At 37.0% G+C, this 23,306-nt stretch overlaps 1 protein-coding gene across 1 annotated transcript; it reads right to left on the reverse strand.

The window, feature by feature from the left end:
• Nucleotides 1-7,653: 7,653 nt before the first annotated feature.
• LOC145674805 (uncharacterized) lies at nucleotides 7,654-23,295 on the reverse strand. The gene is made up of 6 exons (XM_081745024.1): nucleotides 22,606-23,295; nucleotides 18,416-18,634; nucleotides 14,635-14,853; nucleotides 13,606-13,827; nucleotides 9,696-9,898; nucleotides 7,654-7,793 (listed from the first exon to the last, which is right to left on the reverse strand). The coding sequence occupies exons 1-5, from the start codon at nucleotides 22,799-22,801 to the stop codon at nucleotides 9,735-9,737; spliced, it is 1,020 nt and encodes a 339-aa protein (XP_081601150.1). The 5' UTR covers nucleotides 22,802-23,295; the 3' UTR covers nucleotides 7,654-7,793; nucleotides 9,696-9,734.
• Nucleotides 23,296-23,306: the final 11 nt, after the last annotated feature.

The following is a 23,306-nucleotide window of genomic DNA, read 5'->3' on the forward strand; positions in this document are numbered from 1 at the left end:
GAGCTGAAAGAAGTGGTTCGGAATGCAGACGCCTTAGATGAAGACCAAAAACGAAGATTATTTAATTTACTTAGCGAATATCGTGATATATTTAAGGATCATCCAGGACGTTGCAGAGGTTATCAGTATAAGATGGAGGTAAAAACGGATGGTGCAATAGTACGCCGGCAATATCCCATCCCTTTGAAGTATCGCCCACAGATTAGACAAGAGATACAGAAAGTTTTCGTAGCAGGGTTAATCCAGCCCAGTGAGTCTATACATTGCAATCCGATCCTTGTCGTCCCAAAGAAGGGAACGGACAATATAAGAATGTGCTTAGACCTCCGTGAAGTGAACAAGCACGTATCGTTGAAACCTATTAAAGCGGAGCCTATCGAAGATATATTTGCTAAGATTCAGTATAAGCCCTACCAAACACAAATTGATCTCGTCCAAAGTTACCATGGGATACCATTACATCCCGAGTCCAGACAGTTTACCGCTTTCAATTTCGAAGGTGAAAATTGGGAATTTACCGTCGTGCCCTACGGTTATATTAATGGATCATCGGCTCTGGCTTTCGCTTTGCAACACGTGCTACCGATCCAACAACTTGGTTCATCGTTTGTCAGGTATATAGATGACCTTCAAATTGCAGACGACAGCTTCGATGAACATCTAAAACACCTCAGGATATTATTCCAAGCTATTCGTGAAGCCAATCTCAACCTGAACTTAAGGAAATCAAGTTTTTGTCGAATGGTTAGGCGTTTCCTAGGGTATGTTGTAACACCGAAAGGGATCAAGAAGGATCCGGAAGCTATCAAGCTAATACTTCAATATCCTCGGCCCACCAGTATAAAGATGTTACAACCCTTCTTGGGGTTCCTGCAGTACCAACATCGGTTCCTAGAGAATTTAGCTGAAGTAGCCGCACCTCTGTACACTCTCCTGAAGAAAGGCAAGAAATGGAGATAGAATGAAGAATGTGAGCAGTCTTTCGAGAAGTTGAAGCAGATGGTAGGCGAAGATGTCATGTTAGCCCATCCTGATTTGAATAGTGAATTTATTATTAGAACGGATGCTTCACATGTTTCGCTAGCAGCATCCCTCCAACAGGTTCAGTGTGGGAAAATGAAGGTGATACACTATGCTAGTCGTACGCTAACACCGGCTGAGAAGAATTACTGCTCTTCGGAACTTGAATGCCTAGCAATAATATTTGCAGTTCGAAAGTGGTCCAAATTACTGCTAGGACATAAATTCAAAATTTTATGTGACAACCAAGCCTTGTCCTGGTTAAGAAATGCTAAGAAATGGAACTCGAGGTTGCTCAGATGGAGCGTGGAACTGCAGCAATATGATTATGAAGTTGTTCATGTGAAATGGACACACAATATAGGACTAGATGCTCTCTCCCGAGTAGCAGCCAAAGATGAACAAAAATACCACATCCATACATACCAGACGTTTAGAAATGAAGTTCTTGCAGTCAAACCACGTGAACTACAGGATGCACAGAGAAAGGATAAACGACTCTTACCTATTATTCAGGCTTTGGAAGGACACAACGAATCAGAAGATAAACTCAGGAGATATAAAGAACACTATCAAATCGACCATGGAATACTAAGGATAAAGGACTATCACTTTCCTGACAAATGGAGAATATGCATACCTAAGGTGTTGGTGCCATGTGTAGTGAAGGCATACCATGATAACGCTGGACATTGGGGATTTGATAGAACATTGGCCAAAATCCAAGAATCGTTCTACTGGAAGAGTTGCAGAGTTGACGTGAAGAACCATATAGCTAATTGTGATCATTGCATGAGGATAAAACCTGATTATCACCCTACGGCTCGTTTGTTGAAACCCATGCACCCTGACAGAGTGCGACAGTGGATTTGTTTAGATTTCTTAGGTCCTTGGCCTACAAGTCATAACGGCTATAAATACGTTCTAACTGTAACAGAAGGATTCACAGGTTATTTGGTAACTTATCCAGTTAGAAATGCAAACACGAACGCAGTCCTACGTAGTCTGGAATATTACTTTAAACATTTAGATATCCCTGAAGCAGTAGTATGTGATAATGGCATGGTATTCAAAAGCAAGAAATTCGTAGATAGAATGGACCAATGGAACATCAAAGTTCACTATACCACTAGATACCATCCCCAAAGTAACTACGGTGAAAGGAACCACGGAGACCTGGTTAAGTTGATACGAAACTTGTGTAGTAGCCATCATGCCAAGTGGTATTATTATCTCCAACAGTGCGTCAGGCTGGTGAACCATGCGATTTCTAGTTCCCTGGGGACGTCGCCAGCTGCCCTGATGCTGAATATAGATGACAATGCAGCAGCCAATCGCTACTTCGGAATGCAAGACCAGATTATTGATCACGAAGTGTATCAGAGAGACTGGAAAGGAAAGTTATTAATGGCCAGCATGAGAAAGAAGTATAAGATAAACCGGGACAACGATCGCCATAACAGCCAGCAAAAGCATAGACCCGTAGTCCATAGAGGAGACCTTGTTTTTGTCCGGCAGCATAACTTAAGCAACTTACCTCAATTGAAGATCAAGAAATTCTTCAACATTTTCAAAGGTCCTTATATATGTAGAGATATTTTAAATGATAAAGTTCTTCTTCTGGAAGATCCACAGAATGGACAAACCTTACCACTTGAATCCATGGACAATGTGAAAATTTGGAACCCAACCCCAGAAGTTAAAAGGAAATGGTTGGAGCGGAGTGAGCAGAACCACAATGGACGTGTTAATAGTAATTGTTCGGACAGTCCAGAAAGTAATAAGTTGTATGTAAAGTGTGTTATTGGTGATTTTTCGTGTACCTTGCTTGTCTTTTCTTTGTTTTTTGTTCGTTTAAGTTAGTATGTTCATGTCTTAGTTTAGCAGTATTTAATTATGTTTCATACAGGGTGTCACTAAAGTAAAGATATTGAAAAATGTTTATCCACAGTAAGGAGTGTGGGTTCGAATCCACAAGGATTTATTGATCATCGTGGAATAGCCCCGCTGGGCACCATTTGTCGCAGTACGTTTACACCCGTAGGTGAGGACAATACTCAGTCGGTATCAAGAGAATAAAAACTAACCGGGTAGAAAAGAAGAAGAAGAAGAAGAGAGGAATGGTAGGTGTTTTCGGCCGACTGATGTGCAAAAAGGCAAACTGAAAGTATTAAGTTCTCCGGGCTATAACGAAGGCTGTGTTATTGTGAAAAGTAAATATAGACAACGTAGATTGTGTCAGATATATAGTCTGTCAAATATATAGTAGTGTAAAGATTGTGAGTAAAACTTTTGTGACAGTGGGAACAGTGTGCAAGTAGTTCATAGAGCATGCACTTGTGTAAGCTAACTACGTAATTCCAATAAATCAAATGTGTAGAGGAATGTACATAGTTTATTACAACAAACAGTCATTAATTTATAACAAGGTAAGTTGTGTTTCTGCACAGAACTACCATAACAGATTATCACACGCTAATCACGCGCAAAAGGTGAGTATAACAGCGTGTACCTGCTGCAGTTTATTCATACGTTGATTTACTCATGTTGTAGCACGTGACCTTCACGGGCTGTAACTTTCATCTACCGACGGCGACAACACTACTCCATAAAGGGTTAAAGTTTGAATCGAAGGAGCCTCTTTAAATGAAACTTCGATTCAAACTTTAAACTTTTATGGAGTAGTGTGTGAAGTATTTCCCCTGGTACAGGTTTTTAGGTTATAAAAGTATGAAGAAATAGTATGCACAATGCGAGAGGGAGAACTAATGAGTTTATTACGGGAGATTTACAGCACAAGAAAAATATCTCAGGTATGAATTACATACGTGAATATGTAACAGAATTTGGTGCTAGACTAAGTGCATTTACCGTAATCTTAATATAGCACACAGTAATTATTTGTAAATTATAAATTTTAGCAACATTAACATCTTTTTGCCAAGTAGCTAGTGCGCGTATATGTAACACACGATATTCGTCTCGGTGCGAAAATTAAGTGTACTATTGCGGCCGGGTTCGTCTGTAGGTCTGAGTTGCAGTGCTGGACAACAAATATACAGATAAGATGTTTTAATGAATTAACAATTCAAGTAAACATCACTATGGTGGCACAAATAAATCATAAAATGATGTAATAAAGTTTCTCAACCTTTGTCAAGCAGTAGCCAAGAAAGTGAGACGTCCCACTAGTAGTATATAGAACTCCTCTATCTGTATTAGATGTGTTCACTACTGTAACGTAGCAATGTTTTTTTTTTTAATATTAATTAATATTGAATTTCTATATTTGCTATAAACGTACACATACCATGAACATTGGAAGGAAATTGTCTGTAGTGGACAAAGTCGGACGACGTTGAACCCAGTTATAAACACAGCATTAACTATGTAAAAGTTACATTAAAAATATTGAGATGGTATAATAAATAAAATGCATATTTCTAACTACTATATTTTTTATTAACACATACATATAGAAAAAAATAATATACACAGCTGCCATCTTTCAGTGGTACAATGATTATTTAAATACGTATATATATTCTCATAGACTTTATGCTACAATATATAAAAAAAAAACATTCGTCGTCTGAGTGTTACACAAACTAAACTAAATATATGACTTTAATGTAAAAAGAAGACAAAGTGGGAAAACGTTTCATATCCACATTGGATGAAAATGAAACGAAGTCTTTAGTTTTACGTCTCACGATTATGAACATTAGAATAAAGGAGATGGGTGGTTAATGAATGTTAGTGATACTGAAATAATTGGTGAAATGAGAATGTGGGAGAAAATGAGAGGCGAGAAAATCCACGGATACGATATTCTCCACCATAACTCGTGCTACAGGAGACTGAAGTAGGGACTCCTAGTGCCAGAGGTAAGTGCTTTACTAGTGACTCATCATGGCCTCTATAGCTAAGTGAAATACCTCATTCAACATAATATCAACGTCTTTCGAAAAACTTCCTTCATGTTCAAGAACACGGCGGACGTTTGTGGGAGGCGTTATCAGAATGTTGTAATGTCTCCAGTGGTATGTTCATTGATTTCTGAAAAAGGGATTTAACTGCCATTTAATTAAACATATTTCATTATGAAATAAATAACTTAGGAACAGATCATAATTTAGTTTTGTTTTGTTCAAAATTTACATATAGAATTTCAGAATTTGATACAAGAGGCTGATCATACTGGTATATTTACTATCTAAGAAATATGGTATCTGTACATATTTGCAAGCACTGTGCTGTATTTACATATACAGTGTGTACCCTGGGGGACGGTGGTTCAGTGGACTTGCGATGGATCCCTGGTTCAATCCACGGGCAATGAGTTTGTTTAAACAAAATATTATCGTCTAGATTTTATCGAGGTTATTCCGCTTCCCCCACACTTGCATTCTACCAATTATTTCACACTCATTTACTTTCATCGATCATTCGTCTCCGCTATTCTAAACGACATAACCACGTAAAACTAAATATTTCACTCCATTTTTACAAAGTGTATCTCAATTGCTTAACAAATTACACCTTTTTATGACAAAATAATGTTTTCAATCTATGTGATGTGATAATGGGATACACACAAACGGATCTTGATCGATGTCCACTGTTTTAATTTCCTGTTTAAAAGGTAAAAGAACGCACTTCCTTACTCCGTGAATATCGAAACTTGCAAGATCTGAAGGGGAACGAACTTTTAAAATCCCCAGCTTTGAAGATTTGCATGGATATGTAAAAAAGTCAGAACGTACTTGAAATTTAACACCAATGATTTTTATACTATTGTCAACTACTACAAAATTTTTTACTAATACAACATTCATGTCTGGTAAAATACAAACACTGTCTCTTAGTTGGGACACATTAAACTTATATCCGTTAAAATGTAACACTTTGTATTGTTTGCACCTTGGACATAATAAATTAATTAGTGGTCCCTCATTGTGTTCAACTCTACATTGAAAATTATCAGTTGTATTTGAAGAATAACTGCCTACATTATTGCGTTCATTTATCCTATTGAGCAGTTGTTGCAGAGGATGGTGTGAAGCTCTAATTAATTTCTTTATAGTATGAAGAAAGCTTTCAAACGGAAAGGAACTAAAATTATCAAGAGAACCATATTTTTTACAATCACCAGGAATATGTATAAGTGAATGGACATTATACACTATCATTTCTATTCCATAATATGTTTTGCTTTCTTCTACAAATTTTCTAAACAAACTTTCTGAATAGTTACATAAGGCATCGTCCAAATATTTTTGGATTAGTATAAATGTGCCTACAAACAAAAGTAGAAAATGACGATACAATGTTTTCTTAAGAACGAATGAAAGAATGACAGGATTTATATACAAAAGGATTAACCTTAACTCTGTAGCTTTCCAACGATCAATATGGTCAATGCTCCGAGGGCGGCGGGCGAATTCTGAAGGTACCCAGGATGATGATAATTCCAAATAGTTTGATATTAATTTAACTTTTCCTGAATTTAACCGTACTGCTAATGGACCTTTCAGCCATGAATGGAAAAGTCTACGTGTAACGCCAAGGAGTATGAGGTGCATATAATCCAAGGGAAACTGGGAAACTAGTCCAAAACCTAACTGAACTAATGGTGAAATCCCTGTGTGATGATCTTCTTGACTGCGATTTAGAAAAGATTCGTCGGTACGGGCTAGTGCATTAAGTACAGGAAATACCATTCGTCCTTCATAAGACCCCTCAACACAACATTTCTCACACCCAAAGTATGAATTGTGAGGTTTGATATGTTTTACAAATGAACGAGCAGGGGCATCACACACAAAAAAACATTTATGCACTAACAAAGTATATCGTTTACCATCAACTACAAACTCATTTTTAACCAACGACTTTAACTCATGAACAAGGTCACACAAATATTGATCAACATTATGCGGCTTGGAATGACCGTAGAAAGCTGCTACAACAAAAGGTACACGAACACAACTTTCATTTATTAAGCACAAAATTGGCCAAAATTGACTTCTGGAACTTTTGGTAAGTGGGATTCCATCAATATTAAGTTTCAGAGAAATGCTTCTAGTACTTGGCGGTTTCAGTCCAGCACGAATTGCAACTTCAACTCCTTTTCTAAGTCCTATATAGAAGTACTGACCGCCAGCTATATCCTTAATAACATTATTATGTCTGGTCAACAATAAAGTACTGTAGTCAAACGGCAAACCTGTATGTCCATATTTGTGCAGAATGTGGAGCAATTCATTTACTGCATGACACGTCACGTTGTTTTTCACCGCCCACTTTTGAATATCATTACGTATGTTTGGGGATTCAACGATGTTTGAGTCTTTTTCATCAGTTACAGAAATATTGAAAGATACATTATTCGAATTCTGTTCATTACTATCAGTATACTCAGGACCAGACAAAGACATGTTACTGCCACAATCAGACACTTCTATGTTAGGTATTCTTTCACCTGTAAGTCCAGCTTCAACGCTTCCACCATGGTTTGGTAATGAAACACCAACATCACTATCTAACGAATTACTTAAGTCATCAATATTTCTTTTCAGATTTTTATTAATATGATAGTAATCGTTTAAGTTTAAAAAAATTCTTTCCTTTTCGGCATATTGCTGAATTAAAAAAGTAATGAACATATATATACACAAAGTTCTACAACTTACTTCCGAGTGAAGGCGCATACACTCGGTTCATGCTCCAAAATCTGGTTAGGCATCTGATGTGCTTGCGTGTGTTTCCACCTGTTAAAAAAAAATCAATAAAAAATAAAAATAAAAATAAAAAATAAAATAATAAGAATCATCAACATCGTATGAGCTGTACCTGCATAAATTTGAAAGAGAATTCATATTTGTTTTCATTTTGTGAAGGCTACACAATGCAGAAAATAAAATAGCGAAAATCTAAAAAGTGAAACTAACAATGCAGAAATGATCACTCACTCAAGATGCTTCACGACATCACATGTAATTTAATTCTTCGATATTTCAGAGATTATCTATGTTTGCGATCTTATCTTTTATCGAATCTTATACTTAAATAACTACAATTTTAAACATATGGAACATTGTAGAGTACCATAAATAATTTTTTATTCCTTCTTCATTAGGAAAAATATTTTTTTTATCATAAATATATCTGTTAAAGCACACAAAAAAATTTCGAATTTCACTTTATGTGTTAAATACAAGTAACCAAATAGTTCTTGCTGTTTCAGAGTAAGGATATACAAACTGCAATACGCTGGATGGTACGTATCTTTAGGTTTCGAAGTAATCTCCATCAGCATTCAACACCTTATGCCAACTTTTCCGGAGAATCAGTGATTTTTTTTTTAAGCGTACCCGACACCGTGTTATATAAGGAGGAGATCCAAATCTTTCTATGAGTACAATCAGTACACTATTCATATTTTTATACTTATAACAATATGTGTACAATGTACAAAACAATAATCATTGTACTTCACTTAATACGTAATTTATCATAATACAACTAAATAACGACAAAACTTTCTCATGCAATAACATGGCATGGATTTCTTTAACTTTGTTTTGCAACGATAATGCCGTGCCCCTCTAATATGCATTCCAATACTTCAATTAATAATGCATATATCTTACGTCGCCGAATGCAATCGCAACATATAGCTCACGTGGTTTGAGTAGTTACCTGAAACCTTGCGATAGCCAGATCCGGCCAGCCATAGACATTCATGCGCTGTAGCGACAGGTTGTTCATTAGTCTGTTTCAATGGGTGTAAAGACTAATGTAGCATGTATCCCATATACCAGAGCAGATATACAAGGCTTGACATTTTTAAAAGATTTTTTCCTGGATCCATAACATACAACATATAGATAAGAATCTTTTCCTTCGTTAGTATAAACGATATTAAAATTCTTAATACTATGAGATGGTAAACATATAGCTTTTCTTTTTCTGAACAAGTTAGGGCAAGTGTGCCTAATTTCGCAGTACCACATAACGTGAAGAATTACGAACATGGGAAAGGTTATTAAAGTTGTTCTCCGCATGATTAGCTTTCTTGTGCTTTGAAAATTTGATCCTCTTTTACTTGATCTGTCATGTTCACCTAAGCCTGATTTGTTTATAGCCTTACTGAAGAACTCAATTCTCTTCGTGTTCTATTACTTAATATTGCAACTAGGTCCTATTCCATCATGTGTAATGCCTTTGCATTGTTCTCAGTCGTAGTTTTTGTTGTTTAGCTTGGATAATAATTTATATGAAATAACTAACGTTGTGTTTATTTAATAATAATAATGATCAACAAAATGTAGCTATGATGAAAAAAAATATCGGTGTGTTCACATTGTAATTCAGATCTTATCACTTTGTAACATTTATGTCAAATAGGCCTATAGAATAGTGAAATTAGAAACAAATAGGTAGTACCGCGAAATTCGGACCAATTGTATTTTGTACTTCGCCGGAACATTACTAAATTTCTAACCGCAGCAAGAAAGAAACAACACATGTATCTAGTCAGGTTAATATGTACCTCCAAAATAATCAAGTCTGCTGTTATTTTCCAATTTTATTTTTGGTAATATATACGCAAATATGAAATTTATTGTGAAATTAGGCATACTTGCCTTACATTTCAAATATAAACTTACGTGTGCAATGTCCACAGGATTCAACTGCATACTAGCGAATTACTGCTCTCCAGATCCAGAAGGTTTGACATCACTGTTAGGTCTCCTCCGCTTAGGGAGTCTCTTGGCAATATATGTGCCTTCCGTACTCCTAGTCTCCTCTGGTGTAATATCAGACGTTTCTCCAGAAAGCCTTTCGCTTACGTTGGCTGTCACATACGTAGCTATAATGGAAACAAGACACTGAATGAGGTGGGAATTAAGTGCAATTCTTAAAATGAAAAATGAAAAAAAAAAAGTGCTTTTCCCATAACATCAGAAAACGGAACTATATTTTCCTAAGGTGAAATACCAATACAAATCCTTTCAAATGCCACATCTATCCAGGGCCGTATCTAAGGGGGGGCAAGGGGTCATGCCCCCTCACCAACTAGTGAAATGCGAATGTTACTATGTGAGGTGAACGTTTATAAAACCGAAAATAGGTGCGATCTCTTTTCTTTTCTCTCTCTTACTTCTCTTAACATTTTCGCTTTACACAAGTTAGACAAAACCTTCTGTCACTATCAATATTAGCCAGAGATTCTGGTTCTGGCCAGCGATCAGCCAAACTAAACATATTCTTTTTAGTACTGGTATTAAACTATTATATTTTATATATACTCGTACAACGCGAAACCATATTACATGAAAGTAAATAGCAAAAAGATGCCCTATTAAATTTGAATGGTATATATATAGATAGATAGATAAAATTGAAAAATCACTATGTTTGTGACTCTAAATCTCCTGAACCACTCGACCGATCTTGATCAAATTTTCAACACAGATGAGGTTCAGGCCTGGGATCGTTTATATAATTTACATTTGACGGAGCAACGTGGGGGGGTGGAGCAGGAGGGGGAGATATATAAAAATCAATTTATATAAGACTGAAAGTGATTATTTTTGTAACTTAATGACTCTTGAACTATCCGACCGATCTCAATCAAATTTTCAAGATATATGAGGTTTGGATCTGGAAACATTTTTGTAATTTCACTTTAACGGTACATCCAAGGGGAGGAGGACGTATAAATAAAAACTAGTAAAACCTAATAACTTTTTAACCACCCAACCAAATCTCGATCAAATTTTCACATATATGAAGGTCGGGATTTGGAAGTTTTTTATCGTTTCACTTTGACGAGCCAACATAGGGGAGAGGGAGGGGAAGATATATGTAAAAAAAATAAAAAATAAAAATGACTGCCTTTGTGACCTCATCACTCTTGAACCACCCGACCGATTTAAATCAAAATTTCAACATACATGAGTTTAGGGGGAGATTACTTTAGGCTATTCACTTTGATGAAACAACGTAGGGGAGGGGGAGAGAAATTCAAAAATGATCAAAAATGACCGATATTAGTGTTGAATACATAGTTTTCGTGATCAATGATACAAACAGTGACACTTCTGATACTGTTTCAATTTAAGTTCAACTTAAATAGTTGGGGAGGGAGAGGGTACAATGGAGGGAAGTGGAATAAACATTTAAAAATGATCGAAAATGACTAATATTAGTGTCGAATCAATAGTTTTAGGAGAAGCTGAGATTAACAGTGACAATTCTGATGCCGTGTGCCGCAGCACGGAGGAGGGGGAGGGGGCTATATATAATACTAATAATCAAAAATGACCAATATTAGTGTCTAATTCATAGTTTTCTGGATTATTCTGATGAACTGTGACATTTTCGATCCGCTTTAAATGCAAAATCAGCTCCGCCACTTGCGGGAAAGGGAGAAAGAGATATATAAAAATGATCGATAATGGCCACTATCAGTGTCGAATTTATATTTTTTAGGGTCGCTTAGATGAACAGTGGTACTTTCGATCCCGTTTATATTCAAATTCAACCTCACAATTTTGGGGAGAGGGAGGAAGAGATTTAAAAATGATCGAAAATTGCCGATATTAGTATAGTACTGAATCCACATTTTGGGGGGTCGCTGAGATGAACAGTGACACTTTCGATGCCATGGCCCACATGGGGGAGGGGGAAATATACATATAAATGACGGGCAATGACCAATATTAGTGTCGAATCCATGATTTTTGGGGTCGCCGAGATGATCAATGATCTTTCCGATGCTGTTTAAATCGATGCCATTAAAAACGAAAACAGCATATTTCACAGGTACTAAACACATGAAATACGGAGTTGTGCATTTAAAATTTTCATTTCAACCCAGCGAAGCGGGTAATATATGCTAGAGTATAATATACTGAGTACGGCGCTGTCCTTTTCTTTCAAAAAATTCTGGGTACGGCCCAGCATCTATCAATATTCTTTTCGTACTGTGGTTGGAAAAATATCATTGAATCTTTCGATAGAAAAAGCGGCCTTTCCCTCCGTACTCCCCCTTCCCTTCCAAACCATAATTCAGAAACACACATCAATTTTAATATACAAAAAGCCTTCGCCTGGCTAATTTAAGAAAGGAGCATGAACATTATGATACACTGGCAGGGGTTTCCCCGGGATTTTAAGTCTGGGATTCTCTAATTTTTTTTCTGGGGGTGTGTGAAGCGAATTTCTTTGGGGGGTGTTCATTGAAGTTCGAGGGCGTGTTTGGGGGAGTTGCAGAAAAATCTGACCATAGGAAAGGCCCTGGCCGATTGCTACATCCTATCTAATCCCGGCTTGAGCAATAGATGCGTAAATGCCATAAAAATTATTATTATTTACAAAAGCTCTCCAATTTTTTCCATTTTCAACTTGAAAAAATCGAAATAATATGTTTGAATTGGTATTTAGAAAACTAAATTTCATACCCTCTCTTAAAAATACACATGATTTTTACATAATATATGAAATGTGTCGTAGAAATATAAACATACCTTTTCCTTCTTCTTGGAAAAATAGTTTTACAGTGTATTTACTTCATAACTCCCAAAACCTACGGCAAAAAGTTGTAAACAATCACACTCGGAAGTATATTCATTCTCTGATAAAAGTTGATAGTGTTACACCGAAACAGTTTCTATTTACTTCCTTGTTGAAAAGGGGAGAAACCCTCGCGTAATGGGTTACAAGTTGTCTTCTTCAACAATCTAGTGGTTACCGTGTTTATTTCCAGAAACCAGGAAGACGCATATTTTTTCTATCTTTAGCTGACCCTTCGGAGATAAACCGAACGAAAAAATATCCGGGTATTGGCTGTGACAAATGTCAAATCTTAAAAAAAAAAAAAAAAAAAAAGTGTTGCAGTGAACAAAACAGGGCCTTTCTAAAATAGTTGTTACGAATCTGTAGTTTTCGCTAGGAAGCTCGACAATTTTTTTTCTGAGTAATGATTGCAATCTGAAACTAGGGAGGTGTTAAAGGTGTGTGGAGTGAATTTCTTTGGGGGGGGTGTCCATCAAAATTTGGGGGGTGTTAGGGGATGTAGGAAAATCCCTGCACACTGGGACATTCCCATGGTCAGAATCTCATCCCTGAAATACACTAAAAGATCAAGGCTTTATATAGTGGTGGAGTAAGGGCGGGACGAGCGGTGCCCCCGCCCCGGGAAGAAAAATAGCAGTGTATAAGTCGATAAGGGGACCCATCTACTTAACTGGCCCTGGGCACCAATTCACCTTACGCCGCCACTGGCTTTATACACTCGGCGCCCGAAAATTTCACTGCGGACAGCAGAGGTAAATATTTCCGTTTTGCAATGTAATGAACAAACTAGGGAATCCTAACCTGAGCTAATACAACCTATTTATAGCGCTCGTAACGATTTATAGAGCTTCTGAGCAGTGGTAGTCTATTACCGAAAGATAAATGCAACGATTTCACAGAAATAACTTGTTTCCGTGCAAAAAATATATAATTTCACTAGATAAATAACAAACATGGGCATAGCAGGAAAACGTTACATTTAAAAACTGAACTTACGGCTGCAATGTCCATAGGATTCAACTACATGCTGATGAATTATTTGATCTACGTTCTCATATTCTCCAGATTTAGAAGGCGTAGTATCACTGTTAGGACTCCTCCGTTTAGGGAGTCTTTTGGCTATATATGTGCCTTCCGTACTCCTAGTCTCCTCCGGTGTTGTTATATCAGACGTTTCTCCAGAAAGTCTTTCGCTTACGTTCACTGTCACATACGTAGCTATAATGGAAACAAGAAAATCAATTACGTAAGAATTAACTGTATTTCTTTAAAGAACTTCGTGTAATTGAAATAAGAAAATGAATGAGGTGGGAATCAAGTGCAATTAAAAAATAAATAAAATAAAAATAAAAAAAATGAATGAGGTGGGAATCAAGTGCATTTAAAAAAGATAAATAAAATAAAATAAAATAAAAAATAAAGAAAGCTTTTTCCATAATATCAGGAGACGGAAGGATATATTCCTAAGCTGAAATACCAATAAAAATCCTTTGAAATGCGGCATTTATTTATATTCTTTTCGTACTGTGGTTGGAAAAATATCATTGGACCTTTCGATAGAAAAAGCGGCTTTTCCTTCCGTACTTATTTTCTTTCCAAACCATAATCCATAAACATATTTCAGTTTTAATTTACCAAAACCTTTAGTCTGGCTAATTTAAGAAAGGAGAATGAACATTCTGACACACCGGGACATTCCGGTAATCAGAATCTCATTCCTGAAACACACTAGAAGATCAAGGTTTTATACACTCGGCACTCGAAAATTTCATTAAGGAGAGCAGAGGTAAATATTTCCGTTCTGCAATGTAATGAACAATCTAGGGAAACCTAACCTGAGCTAATACAACCTCACTATTTATAGCGCTTATAACGATTTATAGAACTTATCTGGCGCAATGGTAGTTTATTATCAAAAGACAAATGCCGTGTTTCCATGTAAAATATATAATTTTACTAGATAAATAAATAAATAAAAAAAAAACGTGTATTATACGAAAAAGTAAATTTCAAATATGAACTTACGTGCGCACTGTCCACTGAATTCTACTGAAGGCTGAATAATTATCTGATCTAAGTTCTCATACTCTCCAGATCCACAAGGTGTGGTTTCATTGTTAACACCTGCCTGTTCTGGGTGTTTTTTGGTTATACAAGTGCCTTCCGTAGTCGTGATATTCTGTGTTTTTCTAATATCAGACAATTTTTTAGAAAGCCTTTCGTTGGCATTGCCTTCACACAAAGCTGTAACGGAAACAATAAAAATTATAATGGAAAATTTACATTACAAATAGTCTACATTGGCAGAACAATTTCTAAACAATGTGGTAAGAGAAAAATTGAGTGAAAGTATTTTTTTTTTTCAACGTCGTGGGAGAAAAATCGTCTGAAAGTAATTTTTGTTAAGTTAATATGACTATTAACATATAAAATATGTGAAATCTGCATATAGATCTCACATCGCACAAAAAATCTTTACATCATACATGTTTTACGTAAGGCACCTCTCTGCAACACTTCTATGATTATTTAATGTCACCTGATAGAATTGGTAATGGCTAGGTTAAAATCAGTTGGCTATTTGGGGAGGGGGCAGAGTTTGAAAAAACCCGTTTTTTTAAAAAAAAGCCCAACCCACCTGGGCCCATATGGGTTTTTCAGGTATTTTCGGGTTTAATCGAGTTTTTTCGAAATATCTCAATATTTTGATATTTTACGTTGGTATGCCGCCAAAATCTATACAGGAAATTTAGTGTGTCTCGTGCTTGTATTCTGAAAATTTTAACTTGAAAGGCCAAATGGTTTACCCTGTAGTGTGTGTGGTAGAGGCAGACAAACGAGTTGAGTTGATTTTGTGTTTAACGTCCCTTTCAGCAGCGAGGCTATATGAGACGGGACCTACTGATTAACGTGGAATCCGAATCACATGAGCTTCCTCCGGGAAGCAAACCCGGGTCCCACGCCGAAGACGCGTACACTAACCGCACAGCCATGAAGGAGCTTGGTAGACAAACGAACAAATGTAGATCAAGTCATCCAGAAGCCTGACTGACGTTCGCCAAATATGAATACCAAAAGATGTCTATTAATTTAGAGCAAAGATGCAATTCATGTTGTATGAAATAAATAAATGTTTTAAAATGTCTTATATGAAATTAACATCTTCCAGCATAAATAAACCTGCCATATTTTCTTCATGAGGATACGGGACACCTCAAACCCCCCCCCCTCCTCAACTTTCCAAAACAATGCAATGAACTGTAGTCTGGTTATGAACAAAAGAATAATAGGCCGCGGTGGCTCGGTGGTAGAGCGTTCACCTCTAGTGCATGGGGTTCCTAGTTCGATCCTAGCTCGCGCCAAGTGAGCTTTGTGGTGGACAAACACCTTGTGCGTGGGTTTTCTCGAGATTCTCACGTTTCCTCCCACTTTCTTCATTCTGTCATTTCATTCATTTCTCATCATCACCGTCACCTTGAGCATAGCAGACATAACCGTGAGACTAAAACTAAAAGATTTAATTTAATTTAATGTTTTTTCAATAATATAATAGGCGAAAGTTCACTAAGCAGCAGCTGCTTTTCTCTGTTCGTACCCTGCAATTAATTGTATAGACTAAAAATCCCTAAAACCTTAAGATGTGCTATAAAAATGCTTTACAGGAAAACAATATGCAAATTATTTAAATCAGTGGTACAATCTGTTTTCAATATTTTTCGCGCGTTTAGCAATATTTATTTACATGGCTGTATCTGCCAAAATTACGTTCGTCAGTTTAATCTGATGAAAAGCTTATTTTTCTCCTTATGTCACGTGTAATTGTGAGGACCAGATTTACATTTTTCTAGGACCTAGGCCAAAGCACAATTCTGTCCCCCTAGCCTCTGAAAAAGATTATAATTCTTGTTAACTTATCTAATGTGTTGCTGAAGAAAAGTTAGTCATCTTCCCTGTGTTTGTAAATGTAGAAGCACTCAAAGCCATCTTTGTTCCGGAGTATCCGAGTTTCCATCAAGTGCAATGGAAAAAGTAGCATTGCAAATTTTGCTCGCTATCAAGTCGAACAGGGTGGTGGTATAACTTCCTCGAAACTGTTACATGCAACAGCGTACTGTTCATTCACTAATTACATGATTCCCAGCCAATGTAAGAATTTTTGGTTTTTACTTTTCGAATAAGCTGATATTGATAGCAGAAATGGAACAGAGTTAAAATACGGGACATTTCCCTGTTCCGACTAAATTTACGGAGACGCGGGACACTCGGGCCAAAAAACGGAACACTCCCGTTTTTTACGGGACGTATGGCAGGCTTAAGCGTAAAATAAATAGTTTTATTGTTGAAGTATTTATTTCCGATCCTTCTGCGTTTAATTCGGGAATTTCCGGAGCACTTCTTTCACGGCGTGTACATCAAAACTTTCATTAGTACGGAAATTTGAATTCAGCACTTGAAATAGTAAGCGTTACATAGCCTTCGGAACCCCGAGCATTAAGCTTCTTAAATTTGACAAGAATTTTTACGCTATTGCTGGTGTTGATTCTACAGAATGCTTATTTGAAGAGTAGCAACAAATGACTGAATTAAACAGTTATTGTTGGAAAACCAAATTTTAGTTGAAGAACCTTGTGTTTTACATCAAAGGTAAGAAATAATACTAATAGTTTTACTGGTGTATTACATATGTACTATTAGTACCGGCACCTATGACCTTAAACCCGTCAAACGTATGAGTGATAATGTCCCTCGGTGTCGCCAAGTCAACGAGCATACTATTCACGGAAATATTTTCTAAAGTACAAAATTGCTTATTTTACTTCAAATAGGCTATAAGCATAAATCTGTTCTATAACTATCTCAAGGTAAGGTAATTTTTTTTCTTTTAATTCATTTAGTGCATTCAGAAGTTTATAAAAGTCTTATGTTGAATGTTCTTGTATACCTTAACGTGAAAGCTTCTAATTAGCCCAAGGAAAGTCTAAAATCTGATAAAAATCACTTACAATGTGATCACCTTGGTTGTATCAATAATATACTAACAAATAGGTCAAAAACCCAGGTGGGTTTTATCAGGTGGGTCCAACCCGAAAAAACCCACCGGGTTTTTTCGGGCTGGGTCCACTAGGGCAAACCTTGGGAGGGGGCGACAACTCCTCAACTATATCGTTTGTCTTTGTACAGATCCCCTGCAGCCAATAAAAGAGCATCAATATGGAGTGAGATAGTATTATCTAAATGCAAATTACGCATATATTACAAACATTTAAACTAATCAATCTGCTTACAAAACTTTCTACGAATGCATTTCCGCGAAATAAAAGCGCATTTCACACTGTCGTATGTTCACAAGTCCCTATTTATATCCCTAAAAGCCAGGGCACGCCCTCCTAAATTAAACCTGTACCCAGTAATTAAACATCCTTTCTAAACACTTTTACTTAGAGTAAATCTTTTGAAAAAAGAAATTAAAAGTTATAAAATTATGCTAATTTTTGCACCAATATTATTAGCACCCCTTTGCGAACGAAACGCCTGACTTATGATAAAAAGGGGTTCGTGGTGGACATCATCATGCCTGTGAGTTTTCCCAATTCCTTCCACTTTCTCATTCCACCATTTCTTTCATCATCATTCACTTGCTATTTCATCCATCTCCTTTGGCACTTTGCTTGCGTAAGTGTGGGACGTTAACCTACAGATTTCATTTCATTTCATTTTTATGGTAAAAAATCTGTACACTAAGAAAAAGTCAATATGTAGGGCTTTTTCTCACATATCTACAATGTAAATTTAAAGTTGGACTTACATGTGTAATGTTCACTGAACTGAAGTGACGATGGAGGAACTATTTCCTCTTCACTTTCATCTTCATCAGGTATAGAAGTATCGCTATCGTAACGGCGTACCGGTCTACGGCGTCTTCTTTTCGTAAAAGTGTCTTTTCTCACACTACTTTCATCCACTGTTGCAATATCAGAAGTATCTTCAGCAAGTCTCTCTTTTTCTTTGGCTTTCAAATAATCATCTTTCAAATAAACAAGAAAAAATGTGAGGTGAGAAGCAAGTACATTTCTCTACCGCTGAGTAAAGAAGATACCGTATTTACTCGAATATAAGCACTCTTCAAACGTAAGTGCACGTGGCCGGCTTTGAGAATTCATATATATTATATGAATACAAGCATTCTTCATAAGATTAGTAAAGAGAATTCACACAACTAGCAACTATCATCAGCTGCAAAACCAATGACTAGTAGGTTTAAGCAATACCTTTAACTTGCATGCAATGTTATGAATGAACTGAAAAGCAATCAATAAAAGGAATTTACATTGTCAAATTGTTGTAATGTTAGGCCTATTGTTGTTAAAGGCTATTTACTATCTTAAAAAAAAAAAGCAAAAAGTTAGCCACCTTTTGGCAAGACTAAATTAAACAAGGTAAAGCTAGAATTACAAACTAAACCAACTATTCCTATCAATAGTAAATCTATCAGAAGGGCATTTGGGCCACGCGCGGAGTAGCAAATGAGTCAAATGTTGCCATCGTTACAAAGTTTGGCCACTTGTCATTGTCTTAAGGAGACACAAGATCATTGATCTTCTCTTCCCTTACAATGGGGCCTGTAGATCAGTGGCGGATCTAGAAGGTAAAATTTGGAGGGGCAGCCAGATTGCAGGTTATAATAAGTATATCTTGAGTTTACGCAAACCATTTTAATTTTAAAAAAGATTTATAACTGATAGCTTCGATTATTTTTGATGATCAAAACTTTAGGGAGCCTAGGCTCCCCGGCCCTGGGCTAGATTAGCCACTGATGTAGATCTTCGCATTCAAGGGAAAAAGTTGATTTTGCTTGTGTGTGAACTTTAGTAGAGTCTTTTCAGTTAGTAGCAAAGGATAGTGTATATATATATATAAAATAAAAAGGCAGAACAACAGCAACAATATAATAAGCTTAAGAAAAAGGTAACAATTAAATAGCATATTCAGGTATTCCTACCACTTATACAAAAAACGTTTTGTGCGATTATACGTGCATGTCACGAATTTTACGCTTAGACTTTAATAAATGTGGCAATATATCCAAGTAAATACGGTACGTTAAATGTCACTCCTTAAGGGTTGTAAACATACATCATTCTACGTATTTTAATTTCAAAACCGTTCTACCTCCATTGTGTACAGAATCTTCTGCTACTTAAAAAAATGAGATTGCTAATCTCACTTGTGAAATAATTTATCAGCTGGAAAAAAGCACAGTAAAGCAGTTATGTTTATACGTAGCGAAGCAAGACAAAAAGGAGCTATCAGTAGGTTAAATGATGCCACTGTTACAAAGGATTATTTGCTTGTTGCAGTTTAACATCCCATAGTTACGCCTTGGCGACTAGGAAGACGTGGACCTTACGGAATTCGAACCACTTTTTTCGTTCAATAATATCCCACCGGATATCGAATCTGGGACCTCGCGCACTTAAGGCAAGCGTGCTACCTACTAGACCAAGCGGGGTCCTTAATTATTTGACACTCATCAGGAGGTACAAGAGGATTGAGCTCTCTTTCCTTCAATAACGTCAGCAGTACGTCATGTCTTTCACAAATTGTTGGTCTTTTTTGTGTGCGAACTATAAAATCCTTGGACCCACGCTTGGTCTAGTGGCTAGGACGCTTGCCTTCGGTACGCGTGGTCCCGGGTTCGATTCCCAGTGAGGGTACGGTTCAACGAAAGAAAGTGGTTCGGATTCCTCTATAATCAGTAGGTCCAAGTCTCCTTTAGCCAACATGGCATAACCATGGGACGATAAACTCAATACCATATCTATAAAATCCTTATTCAATGCACATATTTGCATAATTTAATATTGGTACCAAAATAGGCTTTAGACATTATAGTTTTTGTGGTCCTCATGTTCGATTCAACCTTATCATTCCACTAATTATATCATGATCAACTGTCCCATTTAGCCTACAAGACACACTGGTGGAACATAAAACGGCACAAATTTACTTTGGATCACTCAGTGACTTCAGCTCCAGCCCTTCGGCTGTCAAGGATGCCTTTTTTTGTGTAAACTTTGATAAAGGTAGAAAACAACGAGCCCTGCGGAGCTTCTAACCTCCTTCACTAGCTCAGCAACAGTTTGTTAATTATCACTGGAGATCTTATATGTGCCACCTAGAGTTACCCATAAAACTGAAGGAAATAGATTTTATATTAACGTTCCACGATTTATGCTCCGAGGCTAAAAGAGACGGTGCTAAATACGGAATGGTTTAATGAATAGTGGAAGTAAATGGGAGGACCCCGACAAAACTCACGCATCGGCGTTTCTCCACAACGAATGGGACCGAATCAGCGACTGAATATTGGATCTAAACTAACCTAATAATGCTGCTACTGCAAATACTACTATCACTCTTGCTACTACTATCTCTAAACAGTCCCTACTTTTCAGGGGAGATTGGAGCATTTTATCTTTGGTAGGTGGAGTTCTGGAAAACTGGTCCCCCTCTCCATTGAGTTGTAATTTAATATTGACAAAACAACGTACCCAGCGGGGCTTCTAACACGCCTTGTCTCGCTATCGCTCGCTCGGCAATACTGTGAGAATTAAGTATAGAGCTGTGGTACACAAAAAAACCAACTGGCTATTAACCTGTATGTTGGGATCAGGGTTCTAGAACCTTCCCGTAATCTGTAGACGTAAAATAAGGTTTTAACTTTAGCAGAGAGCTCAGTAACTCTTCACTTTGGGTCGTACATTAGAAGCAGTAGTAGTAGTAGTAGGGTGGGTTAAAAGCCCCGCTGGACTGGGTTGTATTCTATTCTCGAAATTAATTGCACCAATAGTAGCAGTAGAAGTAGTATTGATAGCAGCAGTAGCAGTAGTAGTAGTAGTAGACGGCACTACCAAATTAAAAATTTATATGTCAATATATCTTTTTTAGGAATGAACATACAGAGAAAAATAAATATTTTATGGTGGAACTATTTAGTGAGGCAGGGAAGGTTCTAGTTTACTGGTGCCCAATGCAGGTTAGTAGCTGGGTTGGTTTCTTTCTGTACTAAAGTTTATAAATTTAATTTACACAGTATTGCCGAGCGAGCGTTAGCAAGTGAAGGCGGGTTAGAGCCCCGCAGGGCACGTTTATTTCTGCCTTTATTACTCTCACTCGGCCAGGGAAGGGCGACCAGTAATCTAGAACCTTGCCAGTGAGGCGGAAGGCAGCAGAATACCAATTAGGAAATTGCGTATAAAATGACAGGAACTTTTAGTAACTGCGATTATTTAACAGAACAAAACCTACCCAAACCTAGGCTAACTGAACCTTCTTCTCCTGCTACTACTTCTACTTCATTCTATCTCAATAATATTCTAACCTAACGTATGGTAGAGCTGTCTGCTACCATAATGCCAAAATAAGTTACTGAAGAATGAACAATAACATGCACACTATTAACGTGTGTCAGATTGTTAAGTAATTAGGACTTTCTTGTCCAGAGAAAACTGCATTTGGATGGCATTTAGTTTCTCCGAGTACCTTGTTTTTGTCTAAATTGTGATAAAGGTAGAAGAACAAGGGCTCTGGGGGCTTCTCAGCTCAGCTCAGCTATATTTTGTAAAGTAAGTAACACATTGTAAATCTTATATGTTCAAGATTGGTGGAGATACTAAATATCATTGCCATTGTATTTATATTCATTCTTATTACGTTCTTCTAAATTACACCTAATCTGACCCCTGCAACATCACTTACAAAATACAGTTTTGGAGGTAGGCCCTACTAACAAATAAACTTTATTCAAATAGTAAGATATGATCTACTATTGTGTACACATATTCCCATTGACTACTAAAACTTGCAAAATGCAAATATATTAAGATTATATCTTAATCTATAATGGACAGCGGGATGTGAATCACATACTAATAATATAAACCGCCACGCCAATAATAACACATATTTGTGAAAGGAACAAATATGTACACCTACTTGTTGAATATAAGACGTGACATTGATGGTTTGTCCAAGAAGTCTCCGGCGGAGTATGTAAAACAACAAATTTGCTCAACTTCGTTTTGTCTTTTTTCAGAATTGGCCATTTGCAATGGTTATTTGTAATCCAACACTTGGGAACAGTACTTACGCTATTATCTTCGAAAGTTACTACAGCAAAAAGTTTACACATGTTGCTGAAATAAAGCGAAAAAATAACACAACACTCGATTCTTGACTGTGACTCTTACGTACTTGACCCGCCACTTCGATGCACTATGGGAAAAACAATTGAAAGGAAGGATGCGGTTAGAGTTGGTGGCATCTTTCTAGCCGCAGTTAGTAATTGACAACGGATGGGATACAGATGGTTTCCAACTCGAAGCCGAAGTTAACAATTGACAATTGTTATAAGGGTGGTACATAGTTGGCTTCCAACTCCAAGCCGAAGTTAACGATTCAAATTTCAGATCTGGTGGTAGAAAGGACGGGGGCAAACCAGCGGCTGCCTACCAACAGCCACCAACAGAGTCGGCTCAAGAGGGGCCTGCCACACCTACAGTTTACCTCCTTAATGCTGACCTGTAGCCTCCATATGGTGGCACGTCGCCGTTGGCCCGCCATGCAAAAATTCAGGCCTTGGCGGCCATTCTGCAAGGGGTTAGCACCAGAGGTGAACGCTCTACCACTGAGCCACC

This window comes from Thermobia domestica, chromosome 18, assembly GCF_964235325.1.
Source record: "Thermobia domestica chromosome 18, izTheDome1.hap1.1, whole genome shotgun sequence".
NCBI lineage: Eukaryota > Metazoa > Arthropoda > Insecta > Zygentoma > Lepismatidae > Thermobia > Thermobia domestica.

What these genes read in the sequence shown, in the direction of transcription:
- LOC145674805 (XM_081745024.1), bottom strand. Translation starts at nt 22,801, where the DNA reads ATGTGTAAACTTTTTGCTGTAGTAACTTTCGAAGATAATAGCGTAAGT. An exon ending in TCACGTCTTATATTCAACAA is followed by an intron (nt 18,635 to 22,605) that starts GTAGGTGTACAT and finishes TTTATTTGAAAG; the next exon opens with ATGATTATTTGAAAGCCAAA. An exon ending in GTTCAGTGAACATTACACAT is followed by an intron (nt 14,854 to 18,415) that starts GTAAGTCCAACT and finishes TTTCCGTTACAG; the next exon opens with CTTTGTGTGAAGGCAATGCC.